The sequence below is a fragment of the Meles meles genome, chromosome 1 (assembly GCF_922984935.1).
Source record: "Meles meles chromosome 1, mMelMel3.1 paternal haplotype, whole genome shotgun sequence".
In the NCBI taxonomy this organism is placed as follows: Eukaryota; Metazoa; Chordata; class Mammalia; order Carnivora; family Mustelidae; genus Meles; species Meles meles.
The window spans coordinates 192,502,714-192,522,498 of NC_060066.1; the positions used below are offsets into that span (position 1 = coordinate 192,502,714).

At 47.7% G+C, this 19,785-nt stretch overlaps 2 protein-coding genes across 5 annotated transcripts in view; one reads left to right on the forward strand and one right to left on the reverse strand.

The window, feature by feature from the left end:
* On the forward strand, positions 1 to 17,676 carry SYNC (syncoilin, intermediate filament protein). 3 transcript variants are annotated; one of them, XM_046016383.1, is made up of 4 exons: positions 1 to 141; positions 6,232 to 7,384; positions 14,776 to 14,900; positions 15,076 to 17,676. In XM_046016383.1, exons 1-4 carry the CDS (start codon positions 89 to 91, stop codon positions 15,161 to 15,163), a joined length of 1,419 nt encoding a protein of 472 aa, XP_045872339.1. In that variant the 5' UTR covers positions 1 to 88; the 3' UTR covers positions 15,164 to 17,676. The 3 variants fall into 3 exon arrangements, with proteins under 3 accessions (XP_045872339.1, XP_045872347.1, XP_045872329.1); XM_046016391.1 differs by having other exon boundaries at positions 16,286 to 17,676; XM_046016373.1 differs by having other exon boundaries at positions 14,776 to 17,676.
* Positions 17,488 to 19,785, reverse strand: part of RBBP4 (RB binding protein 4, chromatin remodeling factor) — a 24,105-nt gene continuing 21,807 nt past the window's right edge. For both annotated transcript variants that reach the window (XM_046016401.1, XM_046016410.1), the window contains exon 12: positions 17,488 to 18,480. In XM_046016401.1, coding sequence (XP_045872357.1) covers positions 18,415 to 18,480 — 66 coding nt within the window. In that variant the 3' untranslated portion in view covers positions 17,488 to 18,414. The remainder of the gene's footprint in view (positions 18,481 to 19,785) is intronic.

A 19,785-nucleotide genomic window follows, 5' to 3' on the forward strand; every position in this document is an offset into this window, starting at 1 on the left:
TGCCAGTGCGGCGGGCGCGGGCGCGGAGCGAGCGGCCCGCGGGGCCGGCTATTAATAACGCGGCCGCCCAGCCCGGGGTCGCTCAGCCATGGCAAGCCCGGAGCCCCGGCACGGCGGGGACGGCGCCGCCCAGGCCGCGAGGTAGGACCGTGCAGGGCCCGCGTCGCCGTCCCGTGGGGAGGGGGCGCTGGATGAGCCGCCCACCCCCCAACCCCGGGAGCACCTTCTGACCTGGCTGGGGGTGGTGGGCCAGCCGGGGTGTGGCCCTGGAATCGGGCGGAGCCACCGGCCGAGGGAAGACCGGGGAGGCCCGGGGTCCCTGGCACCTCTGTTTGTACGTGGTTTTTTCTAGTGCCCACCCCTCCTCCCGAGGCTGGGTGAGAAGAAACCCTTTCGGACTGGTGGGCATCAACCATCAAATGCCACTGGGCCAGACTGGCCGAGGACGCTCGCTCCCCGCTTTCCTTGATGCCTCACCCCAAATGCAACTGGAGATGGAAGCCTCCGGTTGCTGATTTCGCTGTGTGGAAGGGACTTGGTGCAAGGCTGGGCGGCTGCCAGCTGGGAGTTAGGAGTCTGTTCTGGCAGCTCCCTCTCTCCAGTTTGAGGCCTGGGATGGGGGGTGAGGTGGGGGTGGGGAGGGTCGCCCCTCCCAGACCAGTAGGGGGGCCCTGGCAGGGCCTGAGGGCCCTGGAGGGGAGGCCCTCCCCCAGTCATCCACACTGTCTGCTAACCACTGCTCAGGGGGAAACGGCCTGTGGCTCAGGGATTTGGGGCCAATATGGAGGATTTCTGCCCCAGGTCCGACTATAGCCCTGAGAAGCTGGAGGTCCAAATACACACGCGTGCCCTCCTTCAGTGTCCCACACAGCACCCAGTGGAGTGTGGTTTTACCCATACGATCACTTGTATTGCCGTGTACACATTCAGGTGCACTCACAGGCAGATACAGGCCAACTCTTGCCCGCACTGTGCCACAGACACTCCTGGCCACCGCACTGATGCAGAGTGGGAAGCCACTGGAGTTCTCTAGGACCCGCAGGGGCTGGCAGAGGCAGGCTGCTTGGGGTCCAAGGAAGCCTGAGGTCAAGGGCCCCAGCTGAGTGGGCTCCCCAGGCCTTAAGCCTCCCCTACTCTCCTTTTCCCCAGCTCTTGAGTGAGGGCAGCATCTAGCAGGGGCCAGGCGCTGGAGTGGGGGAGGAGGGTAGGTGAGGGAGGCAACCACAGTGCATAGGGTAAGAGAGCTGCCTGGGAGTCAGGGGGACCGGGTTCCTCGTCCAGCCAGGCCGCTTGACCTTGGGCAAGTTTCCTCTTTGGATCCCAGCGGATTTCTGCCTCCCTTCCCTCTACAGAGCCCCACCCTGGGGTCCACAGGGAATGAGAACTGTACTTGTCCTTAGGAAATGGACTCTCAGGGGACACACCACACTCACTGCTGTAACAGAGCATTAGGTGCAAAGATGATCTGCACACAGAGGGCCTTGAGAACGGGATAATGGCTTGTCTGCGAAATACTTTGCAAGAGAGATGCAGTTTGAGCAGGGTTCCAAGGACGAGTAGACACATACGAGCAGGTAAATAAGTCTATTTTGATCGGTAAGCTCCATTAGACCTGCTGTAGCTGTTTTGTTTTAAATATTTTATTTATTTATTTGACAGAGAGAGACACAACAAGAGAGGGAACACAAGCAGGGGGAGTGGGAGAAGGAGAAGTAGGCTTCTTGCTGAGCAGGGAGCCAGATGCGGGGCTCAGTCCCAGGACCCTGGGATCATGACCTGAGCCAAAGCAGATGCTTAAGGACTGAGCCACCCAGGTGCCCCTGTTGCACCTGTTTTAGAACTCGTGCCTGTTCTGGGAACAGAGGGGTCAACAGGAGCTCCGTCCAGCCTTGGAGCCAGATGCCATCTTTTCCAGGCTCCACCATTCACTTACAAGTGCTGGAACTTTGAGTGAGTTTTCTGCTTGGGGCTTCGGTTTCCTCATGTACAAAATGGGGGTAAAAGATGAGCATCACATACGTGACTATTTGTGTGAAAGACTTGGAATCCTGCCTTGAGCGCAGTTCCATCATTCCAGGGGAGATCACTCAGCAAAAGCGTGCGGGGCCGTCTGCTAGGAAAGTGGGGGCTCTTCCGAGGATCAAAGGGGGGCTGGCTGGCTGAGCAGGTGCAGCCTTCCAGGCACCCAGGAGGTAGCGCAGGACTGTTTGCTAATCAGATGATGTACGATGCGCTGTATTTTCTCAGCTGGATCCGTTAGACACAGTGGGCTAGGAGTAGGAGGTGTGAAAGTGTTAGTGCATATTCTGGATATTGTCAAGCACGGGGTGGGCGGTGGGGAGTAGAGTGAGCTGAGGCTGTGAAGGTATGTTGGGGCCACATCGTTAAGGGCTTTGAATCGATGCTGGACAGTGGGCTGTGTGTGTTTGAAATGGGGCAACGAGGCTATGTTCGAGCAAGCTGAGGCACTGTAGAGAATGGACTGGCGTGAGAAGGAAGAAAGCCCCTGTTGGGAGGTGGGCACGGGAGTGCCGGTGTGCGAGGGGATGACTTGACTAGGGCCCTGGCAGGGGGATGTGGAGGGGACGGAGACTGGAGATTTTTTGAGATCGGTCAGTTCTCAGCGAGTTGGCTCTGTGAGGGAGGGAAAGAGCTGCTTAAGGATTCTTTGCCTCGGGCACCTGGGTGGCTCAGTGGGTTAAGGCCTCTGCCTTCGGCTCGGGTCATGGTCTCAGGGTCCTGGGATCGAGCCCCGCATCGGGCTCTCTGCTCAGTGAGACGCCTGCCTCCCCGTCTCTTCTGCCTACTTGTGATCTCTCTCTGTCAAATAAATAAAATCTTTATTAAAAAAAAAAGGATTCTTTGCCTCACCCACCTGCTGTATGGGGCTGCACTTCTCTGCGCTGGAGAACACGGCTGTAGCGAGCCCAGGGAGCTGGGTAGCTCGAGATGCCAGGTGACGCCAGGTGAAGAGATCTAAACAACACCCTGAGTGATGGGGACAAACCAGGTAACACTTGGGGCTGTCTTCAAGCTTTAGGTTTCAGCGCAGGCACTGGGTTGTGGGAGGCCAGTGAGGTCCGGGGCCTGGCGAAGCCACACTGGTGGTTTCCCAAGGACCACCGTGAGACACAGAAAGGGAAGACAGGGATTCCTGGGGTTCTAGAGAGGAGGACAGAATAACAACGATTTAGAAGAAATCTGGGGGCGCCTGGGTGGTATAGTCGGTTGAGCATCTGACTCTTGATCTCAGCTCAGGTCATGATCTCACGATTGTGCGATCGAGCCCTACATCGGTTTCCGTGCTCAGTGTGGATTCTGCTTGAGACTCTCTCTCTCTCCCTCTGCCTCTGTTCCTCTCCCTACTCGCCCAGGCTCTCTCTCTCTCTCTCAAAATAAATAGATCAAATCTTAGAATAAAAATAATCTGTAGTGGGAACTTGGAGCTAAGATATAGAGCTTAAAACCTGGACATACGTAGGCTTGTCTTTTATTTTAAGATTTTATTTTTAAGTAATCTTTAAAGATTTTAGTATTTATTTTTCAGAAAGAGAGAGCACGCACAAGGTGGGGGGGCAGAGGGAGAAGCAGGCTTCTTGTTGAGTAAGGAGCCCAATTTGGGACTTGATCCGAGGACCTTGGGATCATGACCTGAGCCAAAGGCAGATGCTTAACCGACTAAGCCACTTAGACACCCCACGAGTAGGCTTTTTCAAGACAGAGAAATTATTTGATACAGAGGCTTTTCATTTATACTTTATAGCTAAAGTAGCTTTCTTGAAAACTATACTCAAATTTAGACTGTCTTCTAACTGGTGCCCATGGGGTATCTGAGTTCCCTTGAGCAAACTACTTAATTTCTTTTAACTTCATTTTCCCGATCTGTAAAATGGGGAAAATAAATACAATTACCTCATACAAATGTTATGAGGATTAACCGAGTTGATAAACATAAATCATTCAGAACACAGCCTGGCACATGTAAGACCTTTATAAGTGTCATTTATTGTTATTATTTCCATGGTATTTTATATTTTCAAAAAATTGCTTAGAGATCCAAGGTAGGTAAAATGCAGTTGAAACAGGAAGGACCAAAGCCATCTGAAGGCCAAAGAAACAGGAGGCTATTCCTTGAGAAGAACTGGTTAAGCTAGCAGAGAGCCAACGGCTGGGTTAAGGAGCTTCTCAGCCAGAATCACAGAATCTGAATTCAAGAGTCTTTGACAGGGGCGCCTGGGTGGCTCAGTTGTTGGGCATCTGCCTTCCGCCCTAGGTCATGAACCCAGGGTCCTGGGATCGAGCCCCACATGGGGCTCCCTGCTTAGCAGGGAGACTACTTCTCCCTCTCCCACTCCCCCTGCTTGTGTTCCCTCTCTAGCCGTGTCTATCAAAAATAAATAAAATCTTATAAAAAAAAAGATGGGCGCCTGGGTGGCTCAGTGGGTTAAAGCCTCTGCCTTTGGCTCAGGTCATGATCTCAGAGTCCTGGGATCGAGCCCCGAATCTACTCTCTGCTCAGCAGGGAGCCTGCTTCCCTTCCTCTCTCTCTGCCTGCCTCTCTGCCTACCTGTGATCTCTCTCTGTCAAATAAATAAATAAAATCTTAAAAAAAAAAAAAGAGTCTTTGACAGGCCAGAGGAGGGGCCAATCCTAACAAGATGAAGTTTTGCTTAATTTTGTTCCGTTTTGTTTTGGAGTGGCGGGGGTTTGAAGGGGCAGAGGGGGAGAGAGAGACAATCTCAAGTAGGCTCCATGCCCAGAGAAGAGCCCGATGTGGGCTCAATCCCACAACCCTTAGAGCATGACCTGAGCCAAAATCAAGAGTCAGATCCTAACCGACTGAGCCACCCCAATGCCCCAAGAAAATGAATGAAGTTTTACAGGAACAAGAGATGTGATTTAAAAGCACTTGGTGTGGAAAAGTCTTGTGTGTGTGTGTGTGTGTGTGTGTGTGTGTGTGTTTGTGTGAGAGAGAGAGAGAAAGAGAGAGAGAGAGAGAGAACTTCTTAAGGCTTTTAGTCAAACTCAGTATTTGTCAACGATATGATAGAGCTGTTCTATACTGGCCTTTAGCAATAGGAGTATAGTGTCCAGAGATTCACTGCTCAGAACACACCCGGGTGCTCTTTCCAATACCCATCCCCGAGGGACAGCAACAATTTGGAGCCTAGTCAAAACGAAGTGACCAAAATGAGGAGGGCATTGGACATTTTGGCATGCATGGAATAATCAAAAGATGTTCATTTTCTTTAGGTGTCTAAAGAACTTACATGGGAAAGGACGTAGGTTTGTCTGATTCTAGAAAGAGGAATTAAGCCTAGGTAAAAATTGCAGACAAGGATTGCCTGGGTGGCGCAGTTGGTTAAATGTCTGACTCTTGGTTTCTGCTTAGGGTGTGACCTCAGGGTTGTGAGATGGAGCCCGAGTTGGGCTCTGGGCTCGGCATGGAGTCTGCTTGAGTTTCTCTCTCCTCCTTCTGTTCCTCCCATCATCCTCACTATCTCTCTAAAACAAATAAATCTTTTTTTTTTTTTTCTAAAGACCATTTATTTGACAGAGAGAGAGCACAAGCAGGGGAGCAGCAGGCAGAGGGAGCAGGGAGCCTGACAGGGGGGCTTAATCCCAGGAACCTGGGATCATGACCTGAGCTGAAGGTAGATGCTTAACCAACTAACCCAGCCAGGCGCCCCTAAAATAAATTTTTATTATTTATTATTTATTTTTTTTAAAGATTTTATTTTATTATTTATTTGACAGATAGAGATCACAACTAGGCAGAGAGGCAGGCAGAGAGAGAGGAGGAAGCAGGCTGTCCGCAGAGCAGAGAGCCCGATGCGGGGCTCGATCCCAGGACCCTGGGATCATGACCTGAGCCGAAGGCAGAGGCTTTAACCCACTGAGCCACCCAGGCGCCCCCCTAAAATAAATTTTTTAAAAATCGCAGAGAGAGTTTTACTTCAGCACTAGAATTTTCTTATGACAGTGGAACAAATAGTGGTGGCTCAGGTGTGAGTTTCTTGGCCTTGAACGTCTAAACACTGACAGCACGGGGGTGTTGTCAGGGGACCTGAGCTATGCGTGGAGGGGTGGAGGGGGACAGACTGATGGGAGGGAGCAGACAACTGCTCTCTGAGATGCGGGAACCGGATATGGATGTAACCCTAATGGTTCCCGTTGCCAACCATCCTGTGATGGTGGCTGCCCTCTCACTTTAAGTCATTTCTCTTGCAGGGAGACAAGAGCAGAAGCCACTTCTCCTCTTGAAGAGGAGAGCTTGGAATCCCCCCATGAGGCCGGAACTCTGGACCCAGAAGTGACTCTGTCTTTGAAGGGGACCTTGAACTTAGAGGACATTCTCTACCTGGGGGACACAGGTGACCTTGATGAGCTAGACGAGATACTATGTGTGGAAGAGACGGAGCAGCCTGTGGAGCCCCTGTACATTGAGGAGACCAAGCAGCCAGGGGAGGCCCTGCAAGTGGACGAGCCTGTGAAGCCAGAGGAGATCCTCGGTGTAGAAGAGCCCGCGAAGCCAGAAAAGACCGCAAGCCCAGAGCAGACCGTTGATGGGGGAGAGACGGTCACCAGCGAGGAGAAACCCAGCCCTGAGGAGGGCCTCAGCGCTGGGCTGAGTCCCAGCACTGAGAGCCTGAGCATAGAGGACCTGGAACTGCTGGAGGAGCGTTTCCAGCAGTGCGTGCAAGCCGTGGCCCAGCTGGAAGAGGAGCGGGACCAGCTCATCCATGAGCTGGTGCTGCTCCGGGAACCGGCCCTGCAGGAGGTGCAGCAGGTCCACGAGGACATCCAGGCTGCCTACAAGCGGCACGCCCAAGCCGAGCTGGAGAGGGACGGGCTGAGGGAGGAGATACGGCTGGTCAAGCAGAGGCTCTTCAAGGTGACCAAGGAGTGTGTGGCCTACCAGTACCAGCTGGAGTGCCGCCGGCAGGACGTGGCCCAGTTCGCCGAGCTGCGGGAGGCACTGACTGCCCGGGCGGCCCAGCTCTCCGAGGAACTGGCCGGGCTCCGCGAGGCCTACCAGAAGCAGAAGGAGCAGTTAAGGCAACAGCTCGAAGCGCCGCCAAGCCAGAGCGACGGGCACTTTCTGCAGGAGAGCCGGCGACTCTCCGCCCAGTTTGAGAACCTCATGGCCGAGAGCCGCCAGGGCCTGGAGGAGGAGTACGAGCCTCAGCTGCTGCGCCTCCTGGAGAGGAAGGAGGCGGCGGCCAAAGCCCTCCAGAAGACCCAGGCGGAGATCCAGGAGATGAAGGAGGCCCTGAGACCCCTGCAGGCAGAGGCCCGGCAGCTGCAGCTGCAGAACAGGAATCTGGAGGACCAGATCGCGCTCGTGAGGCAGAAGCGGGACGAGGAGGTGCAGCAGTACCGGGTAGGCCCCCCGGGCGCCCAGAGAAGTGCAGCCCATTAGCCCGGGGCAGGAACCGATGACCCGATCGGTGGCCTTGCAGGCGCTTCGAAGGCCCCTCTCCCGCACGGGATGTACGGCTCCCTCCCCCAGGCGGCCGCTCCCTTCCTTGCTCCTTCCGTGTTTCACTGCTCTTAGGCAGCCCCGGGCTGGGGGCTGGAAGCTGTCTGCACCCCTAGTGCGCGCGGCACGCTGACACTCAGTCCTCCCGTTAATTTTCCCAGTCAAGTAGTGGCGCTTTCAAAGATGAGACAGGCTCAGTGTGCTGATCTCTCTGACCCTGATATTCCAGTGCACGTCCCAGCATAGGGACTTGGACTCGCTCTTGGGTAGAGAGCGTGGGAGGGGCGGAGGCTAGGCGGGATGTTCCTTCTCTCCCTCCCCCCTGTACTCCCCCTCAGGTCCTACCTGTTCCAGCTCTGCCTGAAGCTCCCCAGTTGTAAAACTGGGATGAGGGCTCTGTTTGGTAGGGCACACGACTCTCCATCTCAAGGTTGTGAGTTCGAACCCTACACTGTGTATAGAGAGTTCTTTTTTTTTTTTAAAGATGTTATTTATTTATTTGCAGACAGACATCACAAGTAGGCAGAGAGGCAGGCAGAGAGAGGAGGAAGCAGGCTCCCTGCAGAGCAGAGAGCCCGATGTGGGGCTCGATCCCAGGACCCTGGGATCATGACCGGAGGGGAAGGCAGAGGCTTTAACCCACTGAGCCACCCAGGCGCCCCGGTATAGAGAGTTCTTAAAAAAACACACAACTGGGATGGAATCTATAAAACTCTATTCCTCATTTTCTTTTTTGTGCGTTGTCATCATTTCACTTGCATTTGAGTTACTTCTGATTAAGTCTGAATCAGTTTTGTTTTGTTTTTTAAGATTTTACTTATTTGCTTGTCAGAGAGACTGAGAGAGAGAGGGAGAGAGAGAGAGAGAGAGAGAGAGCGCGAGCATGCACAAGCAGGGGGAGCTGCAGTCAGAGGGAGAAGTAGGCTCCCTACTGACCAGATGTGGGACTCCCTCCCGGCACTCTGGAATCATGATCTGAGCCCAAGGCAGATGCCTAACCCACTGAGCCACCCAGGCGCCCCCAATCTCTTTATAGACAAAGTGGGATATAAACACTAAGTGAAACACAATTTTATCTGTCTCTCCCACAGACTGTGAGCTTTCAGAAGGGAGTATGGTTTACTTATTTCTGCCACTCCAGCTCAGAGGACACATCAGTTAAATGCTGATGTAAGCATCACTGACCACTGTGAAAGCCCCTCAGCAGTATTTTCATCTTTTGAAACACACATTCCTTTGGATAAACTTAAAAAGCTTACGCCCTTCCAGAGATTCTGATACATCCTACAAGGAACAGATCCTCTGTTGAAAATGGCTGCATTCACTCCATTCAAGATTTTGTCAAACTTTCTGTAGCTTGTATTACGACAGCAATGGGGTTTTTGGTCCTAATAGTGAATATATTGTGTACTATCCTCAATCCCCTCCCCCACTGCTTTTTTATTGGTTCACAATCTAGAGAAAGAGTTTTATTTATTTATTTTTTAATAAATACTATCCTTAACAGCTTGTACTCAAACAGACATTAATATTTGTAACCTGGGGGAGGAAGTAGCATGTGGGATTTAAGAGACGTGAAGATAAGAGTGCTATAGGATAATGAAATTGTTTTAGTCATCGGTTAAGTCACAGAACACTTCATGGAAGAACAGGTGTTATTTAAGCTGGGTGTTGAAGTTTAGGCAAGATCTAGACCAGTGCTGTCCAAAAGAAGTACGCAAGCCACATACAGAATTTTTTTTTAAGATTTTATTTATTTATTTGACAGAGTAGGCAGAGAGGCAGGCAGAGAGAGAGGAGGAAGCAGGCTCCCTGCTGAGCAGAGAGCCCGATGCGGGGCTCAATCCCAGGACCCTGGGATCACGACCTGAGCCGAAGGCAGAGGCTTTAACCCACTGAGCCACCCAGGCGCCCCTACATACAGAAATTTCAACTTTCTAGTAGCCACATTAAAACAGTAAGAAATAGGTGAAAGTAATTTTAATATATTTAACACAAGATATACAAAACATATAGTGACTTGGCTCCATGTGAGAGGTGAAAAACCGAAAGCTGGGGTGCCAGAGTGGCTCAGGTCATGATCCTGGGGTCCTGGGATTGAGCTCCATGTCAGGCTCCTTGCTCAGTGGGGAGTCTGCTTCTCCCTCTGCCCCTCTCCCACTCATGTATGTGTATATAGATGTGTGTGTGTCTCCCCCTCTCTCTAATAGATAAATAAAAGCTTAAAAACAAACAAACAAACAAAACAAAACAAAAACCTGAAAGGTGATTTGAACTGGAAAGGCAGTTTGGGTAGTCTGAAATCCAGACTAGGGAATGTGGATTTCCTTCAGCAGACGGCTGTGTCAGTAAAGGTATTTGATTTAAGGGAGTAACAAGACTGCCTCTCTGCTTTTAGAAAAAGTACTGGTGGCAGTGTGCAAAAATGGGCCGGAGACCTAGAAGCTCAGGGACTAATTAGCAAGCTATGATACATAAGAGGAAAAAATGGTAGTGGGAATACGAGGAAGGGGAGGGATTCAAGAACACATGCAGGATAAACGTGGTCACTGACTAAAGAGGGTAGAGGTGAGAAGTCACCGGGGGTGTTGAGATCAGGCAGGGCCAACTGGGACAGTGGTGCCATCAACAGGGAATCCTCTGGGGGTGCTTTTTTGTTTTTTAAAGATTTGAGAGAGAGTGTATGAGCAGGGGGAGAAACAGAGGGAGAGGGACAAACAGACTCTGTGCTGAGTGTGCAGCCGGACTTGGAGTTCGATCTTACGACCCTGAGATCATCACCTGAGCCAAAACCAAGAATCAGGCACCCAACCCAACCGACTGAGCCACCCAGGCGCCTCCTCTGGGGGAGTTTTCTGACACAAAATGAGGGTTGAACAATTTCCCACCCTCCCCCACTCTCCTGCCGTGATTTTCATCTCTGAACTGAGTTTGTTTCAGATCTGATGGTCAGTGCAGCTTCCCAAAGATCATTTTATGAAAAACACTCTTGATGAAATGTCTCTTACTGCTATATCATAAAGTGGGAATCACGGTCTAAGTGAGCAAATTCTTCTTTCTGAAATGGCTTCCCGGACTGCCAAAGGTCACTTACGGCACTGGACTACTTTTCAAGGGTACCCTTCACTCTTGCGGTTGTAAATTTTGCCTCTTTCATCGCCATTATCTGTTCATTCAACAAATACTTTCTTAGTGCCTACTTACCACGTGGCAGACAGCTACGTGCTGGCAGAAGAGAGGAGATGGGAAATGGGGGCGGGGATATATAGTTTATAGTCAGTATTTATAGTCCAGGAAGGATACCAGATAAAATGAATACATTTCATAAAATCTAAGACACTTGATTTTTTTTTTTAAGATTTTACTTATTTGAGAGAGAGAGAGAGAGCAGGAGGAAGAGCGTGGGGGGGGGTGGGGCAAAGGGAAGAGAAGCAGGCTCCCCACTGAGCAGGGAGCCCCATGTGGGACCTGATCCCAGGATCCTGAGATCTTGACATGAGCTGAAGGCAGATGCTTAACTGACCAACTAAGCCACCCAGGCGCCCCTAAGACACTTGATTTTTTTTTTTTTAGATTTTATTTATTTGACACAGACAGAGAGATCACAAGTAGGCAGAGAGGCAGGCAGAGAGAGAGGACGAAGCAGGCTCCCTGCTGAACAGAGAGCCCGATGCGGGGCTCGAACCCAGGACCCTGAGATCATGACCTGAGCCAAAGGCAGAGGCTTAACCCACTGAGCCACCCAGGCACCCCAAGACACTTGATTTTAAGATGCACCCTGACCTGAGATGTTAAAATGTGAAAGCCTTAGAATCAATGAAATTAATATTCTTCAATCTAATAAACACTGTGATAGTTGTAGGAATAAGGCATTGTACCAGTGAAGTAGATATAATTACCCGTGCCTGGGGAAGCACAGGGGAAATTTCATGATTAAAAATACCTGGCATGTATTTTTTTTTTCTTCAAAGATCACAAGTAGGCAGGGAGGCAGGCAGAGAGAGGAGGAAGCAGGATCCCTGATAAGCAGAGAGCCCGATGCGGGGCTCGATCCCAGGACCCTGAGATCATGACCTGAGCTGAAGGCAGAGGCTTTAACCCACTGAGCCACCCAGGTGCCCCCTGGCATGTATTTTTATTTCTTTACATGTATTAATTCATTTACTCCTCACCTGTCTGTGAGATAGGTATGAATTAGTCATTGGTCACCAGAAAAATGAGAAGAGATGAGACAGAGAAATTAAGTCATTTGTTCAGGGCTATATGGCTAGGAAGTGATGGAAGGATTCTGACCTTGGGCAATCTAGCTCAAGTTCACATTCAACTTCACAAGGTGTTTGAGCTGAGCCTTGAATACATTCATTGGGTAGACAAGGGAAAGGCATTCCAGGCAGAGGAACAGCTTACACAAAAGCATGGAAAGACAAAAAGACACTGTGAAGGGAAGTGAGCTCAGTGTAGCTGAATCATATGTAAGCAGTAGACAGATGTGGCTGGAGAGGTGGACTGGGACCAGACTGTAAAGGGTTTTTTATATATTCAGTCGGTGGTTTTCAAAAAAAGGTTTTCTCCAAAACCAGACCCTTTTCCCCAAATAAAATCTTATATGGAAAGGTAAAAGCGAGCAGCTTTTTTTTTTTTTTTTAAAGATTTATTTGACAGATAGAGATCACAAGTAGGCAGAGAGGCAGGCAGAGAGGAGGAAGCAGGCTCCCTGCTGAGCAGAGAGCCTGATGCAGGGCTCGATCCCAGGATCCTGGGATCATGACCTGAGCTGAAGGCAGAGGCTTTAACCCACTGAGCCACCCAGGTGCCCCGAGGAGCTACTTTCTGTGGCAAGGGCACTTCAATATGGCCTCCTCCTGGGGTTTCATGGAGAAGTTTGAGGGCCACTGATGAGCCATTAGATAGGATGGCAGCGAAGTGAGCTGTAGAGCATGAGCTCTAAGCCAGTGGCAAATCCTGGCTCTACCACTTCTTTTTTAAAGTTGTTTCACTAATCTCTATACCCAACATGGGGCTCGAACTCATGACCCTGAGATCAAGAGCCGCTTGAGCGGCTCTTCCCACTGAGCCAGCCAGGCGCCCCTGGCTCTACTACATCTAACTGGGAAACTTTGGACAAATTACTTAACCTGTGACTGCAGTCACACGTGTGCACCGGGATTAGTAGTAATACACGGCACAGGGCTGGTGCAGTGGATGAGCTGGGTAATGTTTGTGAAGCCCTTGCAGTGGTGCCTGGCACATACGTACATGCTCTTAGAACAGTGTGTGTGGGATGAATTGAAAGAGCCTGGAAAGACCACTCATGAGGGAGAGATAATGTAAGATACGTCAAGTAAAATATTTGGGTAGGGTTGGTGTCTGGTGTAGTAGGAGGTATGAGGAACTTGCTGAGAGTGTTGTCGAGGTTTTTAGCTGAAATTGGGAGGTCACTTATGCCGAACTATGGAATGTCTACTGTCTACGTATTTCACACCAAGCATTGTGGGTAGGGTGCTAAGACAGAAACCTACAATCTGACTGGGAGTTAGACATGAATAAAAAAAAGACAGTGACAACACAGCAGAAGCTGTCTAGGTGATAGACCCTATTTCTAGTACTCGAGAGCCACACGAGGCCCGTAGTGGCTTCCATACCACACAGTGCAGGCTAGAGCAAAGAGTTCGTATGGAATAACAACATTTGTTCCAGTTAGAGGTAGGGGTCAAACCAGAGGGGGTCTGAATGCCAGACGAAAGAGGAGGAAAGCCTTTGAAAGACTGAGATGATAAAGCAGTTTTTGGAAAGCGAATCTAGTTGGCGCTACACAGCATTGAGACTGGATGTCTTTAATGCCAGTCACTATGGCAATATTTACTTCCTTCTGTGACGTCGTTCCTGTCAATTTGTCACTCCTGGTACGGATTGCCTTCCCAAGCGTGTACTTTAACACCTCACCAAAATACAGGTTTGCTGGCGCTCTCACGGAGGCTTGGGCGATTGGGGCACAGAGGTATGCAGGTGCTTCCCTTCAGAAGACAGCTTAGATGGTGCGGCTGCATCTCTGTGTGGTGCCAGAGTATGGCTAAGGCACTAAAAAAAGGCCTTTTGATAAGGTTGGTGGAAGTCGGGATTCAGCCAGAGTAGCAAACGCTGCAGATTGCTGTGCTACAGGCCCACCAAGGATGGCTCAGAGAACCAATTATTTAGATCCTTCTAGTAACAGCATGTACCCAAACTGGATTCCTATCTTCTTCTTCAAAATCTGAGGTGAAGTCATTACCCCTTTAAAATAGACCTTCTGACTTCAACCTTCCCTTCCCGTCTCCCTCATGCTTCCCAAGGATCCGCGCCAGCTAGCAACTAAGCCAGAGACAGACTTGCTGACATCTTCCTTACCTCACTCCTCAGGCATGAATTCGAGGCAGAGACAGTTTACAGAACACATCCTGTCTGGGTTTGGCCGAATGGGAAACGGTTATCTTAAGGCTCCTGAGGGCCTCTAGGGCATTGCTTCTTCATCTTCCAACTTAGCACTTTGGAATGAATTGTCTTTTAGTGTAATGAGTACAGGATATAGGAAATTAACAATTATGACAGCCAACATCCTGATAAAGCCCCTATGTGCATAGGAGGTTACAGTTAAGTAGCAGGTTGCGCTATCTTGGAGTTCAAGGAGGTTCAAATACGAAACTTGTATTTACTGTTTTCCTGTGAACAATTGGACTTCTAGTAGTTGAACTCTTCCGGAATTACAGTTAATAATTGCTTACAAAGAAATGATTTTTGTCTTTTTAAAGTAAGCTCCACGCCCAACATGGGGCTCGAACTTAGAACCCCGAGATCAAGAGTCACATGTTCCACAGACTGAGCCAGCCGGGGGCCCGAAGACTTGGTTTAAGTTAAATTGTTTAAGTCGCAGGATGATATAAAAACGGATTATCCTAACAGAAACAAACCTGCACAGAGCCAGAGGTCCATAAAACTCTCAGCACACGGATGAGAGGACCAAAATCCTCCCCCACACTTAACACTGCAAAACAAACAAAAATCCTCTGAGCACCCACCCACCCTCTGCAGGATTCTATTAAACAGTCATCTACAGGTACAGACGAGACTCCTGTCAGGTCCCCAACGGCAAAAGCAGGATTGCTCTGTCCAAACGCCTCTTTGAACTTGTTTCTCAACGTTAGCACTGGTGTGAAGGTTAAACCATGTGTAAGAAAGTGCTTTATCAACTGTAACTGACAGTGTTCGTTGTTTTACTGTTCTGCTCATTAGAGACATTCTTGGCCTTCCCGCTGCAGGAACAGCTGGAGGAAATGGAAGAGCGACAGAGGCAGTTGAGGAGCAGCCTGCAACTCCAGCAGCAGAAGAACAAAGAGCTGGAGCAGCTGAGGATCAGCCTCGCCGGAGAGCTCTCCACCTATAAGTCAGTTCTCGCCGGCGCCCCGCTCTTAACCGACACTGGCAGAGGGGATGGTGGGGCGGGCAGGTGTTGCTCAGGGGAAATTTCACTGAACAGAGAAAAGCAGAACAGCAGCTTGGGACAATATTCGAATTGTACTCACCCATGACAGATGGAAAACGGATCTCTTTTTTTAAAGGGCTATCCTACCCAAGAGCCTGGGACAGGCTAATGCTCCCACTTCTCAGGCAGGTGGAACGGAGACTCAGTTCCAAGGTGATCCTTGAGGGTACAAGAGTGGTGTTTGCCCTGTTGCTGCTCCTAACAATACTAATGCCTTAAGAAAACTTAAGAGTGTCAAATGACAAGTCAGGTAGGAATAACACATACCTCCACATTCCCTGGTTTAAGCATTCAGGGGTCACTTGGAATGTTTCAGTTTCTAGCAGGACTCAAAATATGCTCTAATTATTGCCAGGAATTTGGTAACAGGATGACACATCTGGGCTCTATGCATTCTTACTTTCCTTGGCCTATCCTACCCCATCTGCTATTCATAAATAGCTTCCTTAGAATAGCAGAGAAGACAGTTATGCTACCTAATTCAGACTATCACAAAGGAGGCCAAAAGGCTAAATTAATCTGTAAGTCATAAAAAAGGCTCAAGTGGGTGTTGTTTATAGCCTGTGGGACAGGATTACTGCTTAATATAGGAAACAAGCAATATACCTATCCATTAATTTCTTTATATACCAATGTTCTTATATTCTGTATAAAGTCCTAGATTCTCTCGGATAAAGAAACTAAGGATAAAAAAGGTCTGGGTCAAGTTGTATACTAGACAGATGCCCATAAATTTTATTAATTTCCCAGTTAATCTTGTGTCTTGGATACAAACTCACAAATAACAATTATTAACCAATACTTTTCCTAACTTACTAGCATTTTCTTTTACCATGTTTTATCCAGGCATGACTGATTATGCTTATTGTTTGGGAGATTAGAGAGCCTTGTAATTGAGGAAAATGATATGTCAAACACCTTTGTGTGGATCAGATTAAAAGTACAATAGGGAAAGAGCAACAACTCCTCTTAAGCGACGAAACTACAGAATCCCAGTTACTCTAATACCCATGTAAGGTTAACCTGGGCAGAGAAAATCTCTAGCTAGCCCCTCCCATCACCACCACACAGGTTACCATTCATTCTGTTCTGCAAATAAGAGGAACCCACATAGGCATTTGGCAAGGAGAAATGCATCCCTAATCCTATGTAAATTACACTCTAGCAATCTCTCCCCAACTTAGCAATAACTAAACTTCAGGAGTTCATTGTCATGAACTTTACACTGTATTATTTCAAGTTGACCCAAGTATGAACTTACTTTTTTTCTTTTCTCAATTTTACAGGGGCTGTTTAGAAACGTATGGCCAAATCTGTAACCCAGAAACAACAGCAAAAAACTTTTTAGCAAAGGATCACTAAGTACCCTTTGGACATACTTTTTTCCAGAGAAGGGAGTGCCAAGGACTTGGCAAGCAGTTCACCCTGGGAAAGTTACAAATACTGGCTGACCTGTTTAAAAAGAGTTGAAGGCTGGCTGGAGGCAGAATGCCATCAGTCAGGATTTAGGTGGAGTCTAGTTCATAGGCTGCTGGTACCAATCTCTGTGCACGCAGGAATGGAAAAATGAGCCTTCGGTCCTCTGGCAGCAACTCCCACATGCACAGAGTAAAGGATGGATGTACCGACAGACACACTTTAGTGTTGTGAAGAATGTATCTTGCCTTGTGTTGACCCAAAACAAAAACCTTTTTTTGGAGGTAGGGTCAAAAAAGGTAGCCGACTCTCATGATATGGGTTTACAATTTGAATTCCTTTGTGCCGTGAGTGTTAGACTTTAAAATGAATTCTTTTACAAAGTTTAAGTCTGTGTGGACTCATACAGTTTACTCCTGTGTCAAGATAATTTTCACTATACTCTAGAAGAACTGACTTGGAAAAAAACCAATCTAGATTTGAACCGAAAGGTTTAAGGGCATTGAGATTTTCCCAAAGACTGTGCTCATGAAAATGATTTTCAGTTAGTGATGTATTCTTTTAAACTGAGTGACTGGCAAATAGCCAGGCATTTTATCTGGTTATGGCACTTGGTGATAAAGGCTTTCAAGAGTCTATTATTTCTAACTTCTAAATACAGGCCCCAGTGAAAAACATACTGGGGAGATTCAACCTCTCTATGGGAAAAGGTTCAAACACCTTTTCCAAATTTAAAGTCTGCCTTAAATGCTCTCTGCCATATTGCCTTTGACAGTCTTAGAAGTCCATGTAGTTCTCTAGGGACAGACTTCAAAAAGATGTTGTTATCAAAGACTAATCCGTGTACCTCTGGCTCAGTGTTTTATGTCTTGCACTTTCCCTGGGAAGGAGTGAAGCTCTTCTATCACTCTGGGTTTATTATATTTAATTCTGCTTTTGACAGTCAAAGACCATATATAGTAAAACAGTCCTCTGAACAACTCTTTGAGAAGCCAAACTGGTGTTTGATGAATGTTATATACCAAAAAAAAAACAAAAACAAAAACAAAAAAACACCAAAAAACAACCCATCGGCATGGGGTTACGTAGAAAAGCAATTTATTCCATTATAAGCACTTACACAGTTAGTCATGGAGAGTAACAGGCCTGCTGGTGAAACAGGTCACCCAAAATAGAGATGGTACCAAACTAGTGGTCAAGGACTAACTCCTAAAAAAAAAAAAAAAGCAACTCTTACCCAGGATTAATTTAATTTTAAAAACAAATACAAGCTATCAATTCACTCTTCTCAACTCAACTGGACAGTCTACCCGTGGTATGACTGTCAGGTAAAAACATACATCTTTACAACTTGGTGGTCCCAAGTTTTTAAAAAAAACCATTTCACAGAAAGGAAAGAAATATGAAAACAGCTCAAGAAATACACTAACAAGCAAAAATATATGGGGAAAGAGGAACACATAGTTTTGACTTAACTGAAGAAACTGAGAGGAGACTGGTCTACATAGGGAAATGTGCATCCTGGAAAGTCAGGTGTGAAAACTTTAGAATAGGAATTTATATGACTTGAATCTCCCCCATTTCCTGAATAAAAACGACATCTTGTGGTATTTATACTTCATGGCTCAGACACCTACCTCACTTGGCTCTATCCTTCCTCACTTTAGCCTTTACTTAAAAGGAGTCTGTAAAACTTGGGGATATAGCCTAAGAAGAAAAATAACCACACCCAATATTCCCCTTTCTGTGGCTACTTTAGACCTTTGTTACTAGAAAATTCCTGAAGAAAATTTAAATATAAGTCTGTGGCTTTACTGAATCAAGTCCCCCAGTTAATATTTAGAAAACACCCTCTGTTTGGGCTAGTAACATTGTTGATGGTACCTATCATAGAGGGATAGCCAAACAAAGTCTGTGTCTCAAAACCAGTGTTAAATCAATCTCAGGGTTGAGAGGGGGAAAAAAGGGGAGTCTAAAATCACAAGAAGTGCAGACATATCTAGGACCCTTGTCCTTCTGGATCCACGCTTCCTTCAGGATCTTCATCATTGTAAATGTTCTCTGCCTGTCCAAAAACAAGAAAAGGATATTTAGTAAACATGAAGGATACTTCTTGAAGTTAATGTTTCAAAAACAGAGGCAGCCAGGGAGAGAGACTGTGAGCCACAGTCTCTGTAGCAACTATTCAACTCTGCAGCTGCTTCATGAAAGCAGCCAGGGACCATCTGAAAATGAATGGGTATGGGTGGCTGTGTTCCAATAAAAACAGGCAGCTGGCCCACAGGCCAACTAGATTAGGACATTCCCACAAAACTGAAGTATGGTAACTGTCCTGATACTCAGCCTTCAGGAGTCCTTCTACTGGATATTACTGACAAGAGTCAGAACGTAAAAACAACACAAATGTCCATCAAATGACCAATGAATAAATAAAAGTGTTACCTGGCAATGAAAAAAGAGCTAGTTGCGGATTGCATTATTTAATTTATACTAAGTGTCCAGAACAGACAAATCCATAAAGTAGCCTGGGGGTTGCCTAATGCTGGGAAGACTAGAGGAAAATGGGGAGTGATGCTTAATGGGTAGGGGGTTTTTCTGAGGGGTAAATTACTGTGATGATAGTTGTATAATTCTGTGATTATGGTTTAAAAAAAAATCACAAAGTCTTCATTAAGAGCCCCCCCTCAAACCATGGGATTCAAAATCAATTTATAAGTATTTTTAAAAGAAAACTGCTCTAGCATAAACTCTACTTCTATTACTTGATGAAAAACTTGCATCCAAAGGCATAATCTTAAATAGAGAAAGCACTTTCATTTGCGCAGTTTACTGTTCTTACTTAGTATCTACTATGCACAAATCACTAGGCTACATGCTGCAAAGGATGGGATAGTCTTATCTTTTTTTTTTTTTTTAATAAATATTTTATTTATTTACTTGACAGACAGATCACAAGTAGGCAGAGAGGCAGGCAGAGATAGAGAAGAGGAAGCAGGTTCCCCGCCGAGTAGAGAGCCTGATGCGGGGCTTGATCCCAGGACCCTGGGATCATGACCTGAGCCGAAGGCAGAGGCTTTAACCCACTGAGCCACCCAGGCGCCCCTGGGATAGTCTTATCTTTAAAGAGCCTGTGATCTCACTGCAGAATAGGAAAGTATACAATTGTGTAATGTTTTCTGATGACAAATGTGTAATGTCTTTTTCACCCAATTGGCTGTCCAATAATTCAATTCAATCCTGACACTAACTGCACGTGAAAGTAGTGTCAGACCCCAGAGGTTAAGGGGCTAGTCCCACAAGACTATGATCCTCCCTTCAGAGGCCAGCGTCAAGCTGGGAGGGCTCATACTACCCATGCACTTCTGCCCAA

Excerpts from the sequence above, each read along its gene's own strand:
- SYNC (XM_046016373.1), top strand. The coding sequence starts at position 89 with ATGGCAAGCCCGGAGCCCCGGCACGGCGGGGACGGCGCCGCCCAGGCC. Across the intron at positions 142-6,231 it reads GGCGCCGCCCAGGCCGCGAG|GGAGACAAGAGCAGAAGCCA; the intron begins GTAGGACCGTGC and ends TTTCTCTTGCAG. Across the intron at positions 7,385-14,775 it reads AGGAGGTGCAGCAGTACCGG|GAACAGCTGGAGGAAATGGA; the intron begins GTAGGCCCCCCG and ends TTCCCGCTGCAG.